Raw genomic sequence first — 12,230 nt, 5'->3', positions numbered from 1 at the left:
GTGTCAAAGTGTTGTGTGTGAAGTGAAACATCACTCAAACCATGTTCATCCCTCTTTCTACTGGGATCATAGCTATGTCTCGCCTGCTTCTCCTACTGCTCTTAAGGCCAGACTCAATGAAGCTTTAGCAAGAGTGGAGAGTCTCGAGCGAGAGAGGAAGAATGCCATGGCTAGAGAAAAGAGGGCAGAGACCACAGTGAGGACTTTTGGGGGATTTGAGGGAAAAGAACCTCATTAATGAAGAACTCAAAGAGGCTTGATTTCTACTCAGGGAAGATGAAAGTAGCACTTTGAGATTCATGTACATCTTACTCTTACACTCTTTATTAAACTCCTTTGTTATTATATGAAGGGGACTTATTAATTTTTTCTCATACAATTTCAGATCTTCAAATAGACTTGAAGGCAAAGCAGGGCCATGAGTACCAAGGACCACAGAGAATGTGCCCTCACACTCCATCTACATGGTCCAAAGGCATACAAATACCTAATAATAATAATAATAGACTACAACAAAAAGGTAGTCTTAATGTTGTTCAATTTCATTTTTGGAAATTACGGTTGCAAGTACGTTAAATAGCTACTTCTCAATTTTTTTACAGGTGGCTGTGTTCGGTGGATGGCAAGCCTGGCCTGAACAAGATGATGCTGGATATGCTGGAGAGAAGATGCCAGGACGACCAGGCTAAATATGGATGTGTTTCACTCATGTTGGATGACATGGCCATCAGAAAACATGTGCAATATAATCCACATAACCAGTCAATGTCTGTTTGTAGACATGGGTGATGGAAACAATGAGACCGATGCTGCTACTGAGGCTCTTGTGTTCATGGTGGTTGGCCTACACGGACATTGGAAGGCTCCCATTGCATATTACCTGACGAAGTCTTTGTCACCTGAAACACAAAGGGTCCTAATCTAAATCTAAAATCTAATCTAATCTATCTAGGAAGAAGAAGGAAGAAAATAAGCTTGACCTCCTTCTTAAAATGTTTTTGTGTTGACTCTCAAATCTCCCGTTTTTATTTTGATGGTTTCCCAAAGACAAAGATATGAGAAAGAGGTTCTCAGTCATGTTTGGAGGAGCCGCATGCACGGGGCATTCGGGTGTCATGAGCAACTTTGTGTAAATATGGTTTGGGCGGGGTGGTGTCATGTTCTTGTGTTTAACTTGAACATTTACATTTTTTATATAGATGTAGAAGTACATTTTCATTTTTATGACATAGATATTCATTTTTACTGATATATAACTTCTGTCTATGTATAATGTATTATTGTTTCTTCATTTTTCAACTTATTAAAATAGCTGAGTATAGGCCTACACAATATGCTTCTCTATCATATATAGACCATTAGTGTTTTTTTATGTGTGTGTGTATATATTATATATCGTGTGTCTTTTGCAAAATACCTATCATACATAACATAGGCTATCAAATACCAGAATATTCTATTGCTGTTAAGCCTACTATGAATATTAAAATACGCCGAATCATGTGTCCGGTATCATGCCTACATATATGACGTTTGCAGAACCCTCCCCCCCGTGAAAATCAGTTTTGTATTCAGCGAGTTATGATTGATAAAATGCGCTGACACTTCATTGCGCCTGCCAGACAGATTACACTGAGTGGAGCGGGTGACCGGTCCAAGATGGCGGCCCCACGGCTCGTCAGCGCCAATAGGCAGCAGCGGTCGATGCGGCGTCTACTCTTTATATGTCTATGTGTTAATCCATGTGTGTGTGGAAATAACGGACGTGACGTTGTGTGATCTCTCAGCAACTGAAGTCCGTGAAATATAAACACCACTAAGGTTCAAGGGTCAAGGGTTTTTGTTATCAGATGCTAGCTACAGTGTAATTTTGGCATTTCAAATCTTAGATCCCGAGCTCCTCCAACAGTGCAACATAATATAAATAGGACATAATAAGAAAAATACATAAAGATAAATAAAAAATAGTGCAAAATACACCACTTTTGGTTCAAATTATGAAACCAGTAGATTCATTCATTTATTTATTTATTTGTGTTACTCCAGCTAAATCGATGTTAATCCATTTATGTGGTTGTGGATTTACTGTACGTTACGTTGTGCGGTCGCGTAGTAAGTGAACACCATGCTACCGATTACTGTCCGGTGACCATGAACGCACCGGACATCTGCTACAACCTCCTCTCTGTCTGACTTCGCCAAGCAGGTAATGTGCTGCACCGCATGCCTCCAATATTTGTAATGTTTATTGCAAGTAAATCAGTTGTAGTTACATATCTTTTTAAAGCACGAGCTAGCTAAACACATATTAGCTTTACTTGACCGGAGATATAGTGCAGTGATGAGTCCTATAACCCGGAAGTGAGTTCGCATTTTACAACTATTAGTTCCCTCGTCTCAGAGTCAATGGGATTTCTCCATAGGATTTTGGAAAACAGCTCGAAATAAGATCTGTGGAAAACGAACCTGCTTTATAAATGCACGTTTTGTTCAGCCGGATAATCTCCACATATCTACCCCTTTTATACTTTTCTAATCATAAATCTAATGGCCAGAAGCAAAATGCTAACGTTATGCTATAAACTAACTACAGACCATGGATGTATAATAAGAACCTTTAGAATAATTACCTTTTAGAAGTACACAAAAACATAACTGCTAACAATGTAAATGCTGTGTTGGAAAAAAAAGTGAATGTAAGAAATGTCGAGTTAAATACTTTTGGCACTGTATATACAAATCTTGGAAAAATGCCTTTGTGGCTGTCATACTTGCATACAGTGGCAACTAATAGTATTATGAAGAAATGTCATGACAACCATCTTCAGGACTGTTACTGCACGCTGATTGTTGTGGTCCTATTTAGGACAAAAAGTTCAGAGCTGTCCTTGTTCCAGTCCGCCCCTGATTGATTAGTGCTTTAACTCGTAAATTACCCCCAATGTTAAAGCTTGTTGATGATATGTGAGATTGTAAATTGTCATGCATTCTAAAGTGTTCACTGTATTTTTTTCCTTCAACAGATAGCCTACCAAAGAAATATCAAACAGCACTTTTAAGAGCCTTTTTCAATTTCTTCTCTTCTCCCTCCTCAGAGCTATATTCCCTACTTTCTTCCTGTCTTCTCCCAATTTTTACCACTCTTTTATCTCTTGTCTCTTTACCACTTTCTCTTTGTATTTATACACACACGTTACGCACACACACACACACACACACACACACACACCACACACCACACACACACACACACACACACAACACACACACACACACACACACACACACACACACACCACACACACACACACACACACACACACACACACACAAGCAAAACTTACAGGGAAATAAAAAATGGTCTTATTCGAGCTGGGTAAACACAGTAGACGACGTTTGCAGTGTATTATACTGTAGTACGCTATAATTCTAGATTATATTATAAAAACAATTTTATATATAGGATTCAACAGATTAACATTATCACTATACTTTTTGTCAAATTCAAAATAGTGCTTTTACAGTGCAATGTCATGGTCAAGCTTGTAAGATAGTAGAAGTTGTGTAACCATACGTTCGATTACATAATATTTTACCGCTGAATTTTAGCTTTGCTTTGAAATTGTACTAAAACTAAGTAAGGGGCCATTATTGCATTGATACTAAATTAATTTACTCAAATTAAATAAAAATGCAAGTGTTTTTATTCTATTCTAAACAGGATACAGTTTTTGTTGTAGCTTGGGGAGGGACTTACAGTCACGGACTAGACAAAGGAAAATTAGTCAATATTTGTATTTGATTGCATTCTGAATTTGAAACCCAGTTTTAAATGACCTTGTCTTTTATTTGTCTTTATCTCCAAAGAATGCCAGGACCAGGTTCAACTTCGAGGCAATGTTCAAGCTGCTGCATGTCACTCAATGTGGCATGCAAAACTTGCAAGTTCTGCAAGGCGGTGCAGCCCCGCAAACTGCGCCTTAACAAAAAGATGGAGAAGTTTGATACAAAGGCAAACACCTGGGTCCAGGCCCAAAATAGAAAAGAAGAAGAAAAGAAAGCTAAACCAAGCGAGGAACAGCTAGAAGACGCCATTTTACTTGCCGATTTACTTTGTAAACAACTGAAGGTACATTTTTCAATTTCAATTGTATTGGTTTTGTGCCCGATGTACTGATTAGGTTGATTGATTATGTGCTTGTAATTTTGTAATGCTTGTAAGTGAATAGGAATACACTGGGAATGAAAAGCAGCTTGTTGTGGTAATGCATGACTACTTTATTGAAGGAGGAAGAAGACAGGGCCAGAGCAGCATCTAGCAGGAGCAGAATCCGCTGGGTAGGCAAAGATGCTCAGGGGCGTCCTCTAAAAAGGAGGGACAGAAGTGGGGCAACCTGCCGACGTACTAAAGGTTTGTGCATGTATACAGGTATTCGTGATTAACATATCATTTTTTGTTTTGATTTGTTCGCAACATGATTGGTAAGCATGTTTTAGCTTAGAGAGGTATTGAACAAATATCTGTTATTCCGTTGTACGTATAAAAATAGGCCATTGTAATAAATAGTTAGAGTTGGTTAGAACTGTTTAGAACTCTTTTAATGCATAACATTTGCCTGCGATTGCCTCCTGTTCTCTATAATTATTATCTGTTATCAATATATCTATTATTATTATATTTTCAGCCAGAACTGTTGCCATTAACAGTCCAGTGACTATGGAACCAGCTGGAGCAACCTCTGCAGTACCCCCCTCAGCTTTTTGGTAGGATGACATTTACTATCATTGGAAGTTAGGAAATGTGTCAACATAACATCAAAGGAATACGTGATGCAATATGAATACGCTGTTGTGATGCTGAACATTTTCTTTTTTTGTTTGTTTCCAGAAGATGAGATTCAGCAATTACAGGAGCTTTTGGTTGATCAACCATCAACCTCTTCCTCATGGTGCCTGCGCCAAAGTGCTGCCCAATTGGAGTGGCAAAAGGCAAGGTCCCATCACTTGGACAGCTTGCTGTCTTCAACTGTGGTACCGGAAAGGAGATGCTCACATTGCTCCGCTCCTGCGGTCCTTCGCTGCAGAGAATGCATGCCCCTTGAATGGTTGTGTCATGACTGTGACGTTTCTAAACACAGCATACACACCCTTCATAACAGGGAGTCCTTCAATGAAGGATATTTCAAATGTATTCCCCCAACAATGTCACTAATCAAGACAAATGACATGTTCACTTTGAGACACCAAGGTATTTCACTTAACACAATTTAGCCCCAAGTGGTTATTTTATAACTTCCCTAATGTGCTGGTAGTTTAAGAACATATGTTTAACCTCTCTTCACAGATCGTCTTCTGCCCACTGGTAGGCCTTCACACTCATGTAACCCTGAAGGTGTTACAGAGTCTATAGGCAGGCCTGTCATTTTCGTCTGCATTAATGGTATGATTTTAAGTGTTCCTTTTGTCACCCTAATACAGGTAATGAATGCGATTGTTTTTACTAAACTGTGTTTGTTATTAGGGCGTTATGATTTGCATCTGCCCAAGAGGGTGTGCAACACATGCCATTACGAGTGGACACCTGATTGGGGAGACCTCATTAGAAGCGGTTACTGGCCAGCTTCTGTGAACGGAGACACATTATATTCCACGGATGTCTTCAAATCTTTTGAGGACCTGAAGACTGTGGCACCAGGTTTGTCCAGACAGGCCTTTTTTGCAGATGCTGGAACGGAGGACACAGCATTATGGGAGGGTAAGATGACTTTCACTAAGTATTGCATAAGTAGAGGGCATTGTGAAAGGATGCATTTTATTTTGTGTAGATGAAATATGTTGATTGGAAATATGTTTATGTCAAAATAACTACATTGAAAAGCTTACACTGTTACTGAAAGTAGTTGAACTAGTGTTACATTAGAGCTAAAAACCTAGCACTGGTACAGTAGATGTAGGACATACTGTAAGATCAAACATATCATAATCACACTTTTGTTCTTTACTGAAGAACACAATTTGTATGATGAAAAACATTGTGCTCTTCTGTGGGAAAAAATGGGATTCTGTATTGTACTGTATAGAGTCATGGTGCATATGACAAAAGCTGAAATAATGTTCCTTCTCTTTCAGCATCTGCCAATCCTAACCTGACCTTCACTTTTCAGGATATCGTGTGTTAGGAATACTCCTAATAGCCCCCCTCTAGCCTCCAACCACTGTGAAAGTCTTCCTGTTTCCTCGCATTATTCTGACATGTGTAAGGTAACAATTTTGCTTCTCAAACTTCCAGACAGGAAAAATCCATGGAGATGTCTTCCAAAGGAGCTTTCTGGAGTATATGGCCTGCCAGTACGAGTGCCAGAAAATGATGTGTGAGGAACCCTTCTCATGCCCAGCTTGTACTCCCAAAATGTTGGCTGTGTCAATGGATGGGAATAGGAAACAGTACCGTTTCCGACTGTCACAGAGGTACATCTTTGTTGTATGTCAATTGAATTGAAGAAGTAGCCTATCAATGATGATAATAATGAATTGAATATTTATTTTTGAATTTAGGATCGATGAACCACTTTTTAAAGGGCCGGTCATCATGGAAGACTCGGCTGTCACAGACTTTGTTGACAAAGTCAGAACAAATGTAAAATGTTTAAGCACCGCATTTTTTTTCCTATCATTTTTCTAGCCTTTACTTGTTTTGAGAGTGTAACATTAAAATGTCTTTAATTGTAGACCCCAGGAAAAGGTACATGTGGTACCAGCCAGTGGTCAGCTGCTCGAGAGACAGCCAGAAGAGCCAGCAGGCTTGATGAAGAAGGGTTAGAGGTGGCTGTATGTAGACATGGAGTGCTACTGAAAGCTCTCAACATGTTCAGAGGAGAAATATTTGCCTACCCCTTGTTCCTTCAAACGCAGTTTCAAGCTACAAACGTGCATTTTTATTGCACAGATATTGCTTGTAAATACTGGCCCTACCTCGAGAAAGTGGCAAAGACAATGCCAGAACTGCGACCTTTGCTGAGCATGCAACCGTTTCTCTCGGTCATGCATGCCAAGGCCCATTCCACAAAGTGCGAGGTAGGCCCACTCTTATATTATTGTGATTGTAAGAATTTTTTATTATTTATCTATGACATATAATATGTGTACTTGTTAGATTGTATGGAGTGGGAGAAATTTGGAGGGTGCTGGTTCGACGGCCGGGGAAGAAGTGGAGATGGTGAACAGCTTTCTGTCACGTTGTGCCATCACAACTAAGTACATGACAAAATCAGGTATGTCCTCTTGTCATTAGACCAACATAATTCTGTCTTGAAGTTATTATCCATCTCTTACTTTACTTTATCTTTGTCTTTGATGTAGTCTGTTTCAACTGTACTAGAGTTTTTATGAGTTTATTTCCAAATACCCAAGTTATATGATCTGCTTGTCAATTTTACTTTTAAAAACAGCTCGCAATGACATGTTGACTGTCCATGCAATGGGATGGAACAGACGGAAGCAGGAAAACCTTCATGTGGTGTTGGCCAAGAGATATGTCAAGGTAATTGGCCATGTAAGCATAGGCATGACAAGATTAGATTTGTAAGGCTAATGTGCAAACCTGTCACAAACAAATAATTGTCCAAGCTGGTAAAGTGTTGGATACTGAGTGCTTGCGCAGGTCTGGAAAAGTTTGAATGATTAATTACTGTTTTCAAGACATGAAAAGTTATGGAAATTTGGGTGAAAATCTTGAAAATACATCTGTATCTGCAACATCTTTTTTACAACAGACAATCACAATGTTGGAGGGTGAGACTCAAAAAATGAAGGACACCTGCGAAGAGCTTGGATGCCCTGAGGACAAAGTCCAACAATGGGTTAATGATGTTAGAGACTGGGCAACAAACGGTATGCTGTTTCCTAACTTGATAATATAACATTGTTATTTAACGTATAGTATTAACACCAATGTTTTCTTTGTTCTCAAACTGTGTTTCTTGTTATTTACCAAAGACAACACATCAGGCGACAATCAGTCTCTCCAGAGGTCCATTGAGCAGCTATTTCTAGGGCTGTGCCAAAAGAAAGCTTGCCTCTATAGACAGACTGGTAAGTTATTATTATTCAGTTGCAGTCATGTAATTAAAAAATTCCATTGCACATTGTTTCTGTAATCTTTTTTACAATTACGTCATATAGACAGCAATAAGATTCGGCAGTTGCGTCGCAAAAGGTTAAGGGAGGAAAAGACCAAACTCTTAGCGGCAATACGCCAGTACAACACCGGACAGCCTCCTGAAACAGAAATCCAAGAAGAAGAGGTGGAGAGAAGACTGTCTGCAGAACAGCAAACAACAGACAGTCTAATATGGCCATGGGAAGTGCAAAGTGATGGTAAGAGCTTCTCTTGTTTGTGTTTATATAATATGTTTATTTTCTGGCACTAAGCAAGACCTATAACACCAGCTTCCCAGTCAATGGACTATGACCGGTCACTTATCCTACTGGTGCATGCCTTGGTCGGTAATGGTATGCTTGCTGTTCCTCTCTCTTCAGAATCGGTGTCCATTTTGGCCCAAAAAAAAGTCTTCGATGCCTACATGGGCAAAAGGAGACTTGTGGAGGAGAGGGCCATAATTGTGAGGGAGATGAGGCAGCACTGCCTTTATCTGAGAAGTCAGGCTGACAAGATCAGGATGCAGATGCAACATGTGTCTTGTGGAGGACATAGTGGTAAATTCCATGATACCATACCCAAATACTACTTAACATCCACAGTGTGTACTAGTAACAAAAATGAGATGCCTTTTCTCTATTCTATTCTCTATGTTCTGCCCTAGACATGACTCAAGAAGGGAGAGATGGATTAGCTAGTCTTCTAAAGAAAAGACTTGCTGACGTGGACACACACATCCAGCATCTTTCTTCGGCCTACAGCCTGGCAATCGGACCAAATGCCCCTCAATGGCCTGATGACTCTGTGGAGAACCATGACCAAGACAGTGACATCAGTGATGACAGTGAGGAAGACCCTGATGAGGACATCACACACACCCTACCCCCACCTTGAGGAAAGGACGCTGGAGCACAGCGCCTCTCTCCCCCACCCTACCCCCTCCTTGAGGAAAGGACGCTGGGGCACAGCGCCTCTCTCCCCCACCCTACCCCCTCCTAGAGGAAAGGACGCTGGGGCACAGCGCCTCTCTCCCCCACCCTACCCCCTCCTTGAGGAAAGGACGCTGGGGCACAGCGCCTCTCTCCCCCACCCTACCCCCACCTTGAGGAAAGGACGCTGGGGCACAGCGCCTCTCTCCCCCACCCTACCCTGAAGGACACTAGGGTGTACAGCAGGGGTGGCCAACCAGTTAGAGGTTGAGAGCCAATAATTTCCCTGCGTTACTGCAAAGAGCCACATCATACACATAGGCACACATGCTGGGTGTATGTCCCCCCACCTCTCTCTCTCCTTTCTGTGTGCTCCCTCAGTCTCTTCCTCTGTGTGCCACTCTCTCTCACATGAACATCTAAACATTTACAATAATTGACCCACACACTCGGACACACCCTCCCTCACAGACACACATACCTCTGCTCAGTCAGAATTCTTGTTAATGTCACACACCATGATATTGACTGAAATGTACTTAACCTCTCCTACCAGTATTAAGACCAGAGGCCAGTTATCGTCAACCAATAACATTGTGTGCACTCGCACACACAACCTCTCACTTCAAATAATGTGAAAAAAAGTTGTTATCTTACTATGCATGTTGCTTCTTTGAACTAAGTGAACATTCTGGAATGAATTGCCTTGAACAATCCTTAAAAATGTGGCTTGTGAGGAATATGTAAACGTTTGTATTTAAAACAAACCCATGACTAAGGTTGGTTCAAACATTGCTATGTATTGTATTTTAGTTAATTCTCCTCACATGATAACTATCTCAACCTTTACCTAACCCTCTGACTGACAGAAGCTCTGCTGACAGAGATGCACTTTCTCTATTTTTTATTTCTTTACCACAATTCACCTATTCGGGAGTCCTTCTGTGTCAGCAACCAGCTTTCCGTGAGCAGGCCCCTCTCTCCACACTCACACACACACACCTACCTACAACTACAAAGTGTTGCTGTTTAGGGTTGAAAACATTATATTGAGTTATTACGGTTTTATCTTAGATATTATCTTCAGAAGCAGAACTCTCCCTTCACTGTCACATTGCGAGTGCAGTAAAGCCTGCCTCCGGTGCTGCAGGATCTGCATTCTGATTGGCTAAATCACTTCTGTATTTAAAACTGTGTAACGATTGGCCTGGAACTTGTGTGTTGTTTACCCTTTGTGAACTGGGATAAATATGCGCAGAAAAACACAAAATTCTATATGAATTGAAGTTCACAAACCATGGTTTACGTGTCAACTCACTCATTTCTTTGTTGAAGTTCACATATCTGTTATCTGATTAAATAAATGCTATTTTAGCCCACTTCCGTCCAACTGGACAGATGTTATCCAATACCCATAGTCTGACAGGTATTCACCTGGCTTTCTTAAAGTAAAACAGGTACACAAGTTCACAAAATACATTTATTGTCATGTTTCTCACACTAGGAATGTAACATTAAAACAGCATTCATCTACATATAAGAGGCAATGTATAAGCTGTGTCCAAGTTCTGACACCCATGTGCAACATCTGAACTGGCTCATATATTGTCTTATTAATGTTTCTCATAACTAATTGTATTAAAATAAACTCATTTTCCATCAACCAGCTTGTCACAGGAGTCTCAATGTTTGTCACACCCTCTGAATGTACCATTACAACAGCATTCAGCTACATATAAGAACACATACAAGTTTGTCCAAGTTCTGACACCCTGTGCAACACCTCAACTGGCTCATATCAGAATCAGAAATCCTTTATTAGTCCCACAGCGGGGACATTGCCACTTGTTACAGCTAAAGTGGCATAGCATCTAAACAAAAACGGATGCATACCACAGAATAAGCTAACATATAATTATATTATATATAATTATATTTAAAAACATTTTAGAAGGTCTCACGAAATACTTTAATGTAAATTAAAATGTGAAGGAATGTGTGTAATGTTGGTGATTGCTATGGGGTGATTGACATTATTCACCCACGGATGTATTGTTCCGCACGGACATTTTAGTTAACCGGACTTCCTGTTGATGTGAAATCCGAAAACATTTAAAGAAAATAAAATAATACTTTATTCCGAGTGTGCTTGCTTTTGTATTTGGAGGTCATCACATAACGTCATTGTAATACACGGTTCGGCTGCATTAAATATTACATATCTGCCGTAATTCTATATTTATAGAGCCCTGATGAGAAGACTTCTAGACAAACATGAATAACTGCCGCCGAAACTGAATATGTGACGTGGATCATAAATATGTCAGCAATTAAACAACATCTTAAATTTCTCTTCACAATATAAGTCTCCTTGCAGTATCAACACTAATTCGGCTGACTTTTATATTTGATCGAATTGGTAGATGGGCTGTATTTACACCATAAAGGTGCACAGCTGATAGAAAGGTACACCTAGTGGTTAACCACGTTATTGCATTTATTATTTGTATTATTAAATATTAATAGGAGACACAGACAGACACACTAATAAAGCTTTATTTAAACATTAAAGAACACTTTAGGTTAAGGTCTTCTTTTGAATAAGAAAAAAGCTTTGGGGGTAGGCTATATAGATAAATATTAAGCCTGACTAAGTACTAATATTGCTTTCCTGCAATGTTAACTACTGTATGTGTAAGCACTTATTTGAACTGATATTATACATATGTATTATACTCTTATAATATGTATGTAGATAGTATAAGAAATGTGCAGAATGGACAGTTTAATGGTGGAGGTATACACACATATTGAAAGATGTCTTGTGATGCACTGTTGAGGAACCTGCGACCAAAGTTTTTCATCTCCGCCTTGTCAGGTATTGAACATCAATAAATAAAGAACACAGAATTATTTAATATAAAACACAGAATTTGTGTGATTATACTAAATGATTTACAAATAAACACCACTGCATATTTCCAACTATACACATGCTGATGTAACGCAAATGTTCCAACTTGGGATCAATAAAGTATATCTTATCTTAAGATGATCGATGGCTACTGCCATATTTGCAAAATGTGCCTCTGAACCTTGACAAGTGCATGTTTCAGGCTTATCAATGAACAAAGGAGGGGTCA

At 39.7% G+C, this 12,230-nt stretch overlaps 1 protein-coding gene and 1 long non-coding RNA gene across 2 annotated transcripts; both read left to right on the top strand.

Annotated features, from left to right (window-relative positions):
• Positions 1 to 6,378: 6,378 nt before the first annotated feature.
• On the top strand, positions 6,379 to 6,891 carry LOC139433983 (uncharacterized). The gene is made up of 3 exons (XR_011643378.1): positions 6,379 to 6,468; positions 6,556 to 6,637; positions 6,730 to 6,891. It is a non-coding gene; the product is annotated as an uncharacterized lncRNA (long non-coding RNA).
• A 102-nt stretch (positions 6,892 to 6,993) lies between these two features.
• Positions 6,994 to 9,052, top strand: LOC117448461 (uncharacterized). The gene is made up of 8 exons (XM_034085773.2): positions 6,994 to 7,074; positions 7,154 to 7,271; positions 7,449 to 7,540; positions 7,773 to 7,890; positions 7,996 to 8,091; positions 8,182 to 8,376; positions 8,539 to 8,715; positions 8,823 to 9,052. Exons 1-8 carry the CDS (start codon positions 6,994 to 6,996, stop codon positions 9,050 to 9,052), a joined length of 1,107 nt encoding a protein of 368 aa, XP_033941664.2.
• Positions 9,053 to 12,230: the final 3,178 nt, after the last annotated feature.

Source organism: Pseudochaenichthys georgianus, chromosome 6, assembly GCF_902827115.2.
Source record: "Pseudochaenichthys georgianus chromosome 6, fPseGeo1.2, whole genome shotgun sequence".
Taxonomy (NCBI): domain Eukaryota; kingdom Metazoa; phylum Chordata; class Actinopteri; order Perciformes; family Channichthyidae; genus Pseudochaenichthys; species Pseudochaenichthys georgianus.
This window is presented reverse-complemented; position numbering and strand designations above follow the sequence as displayed.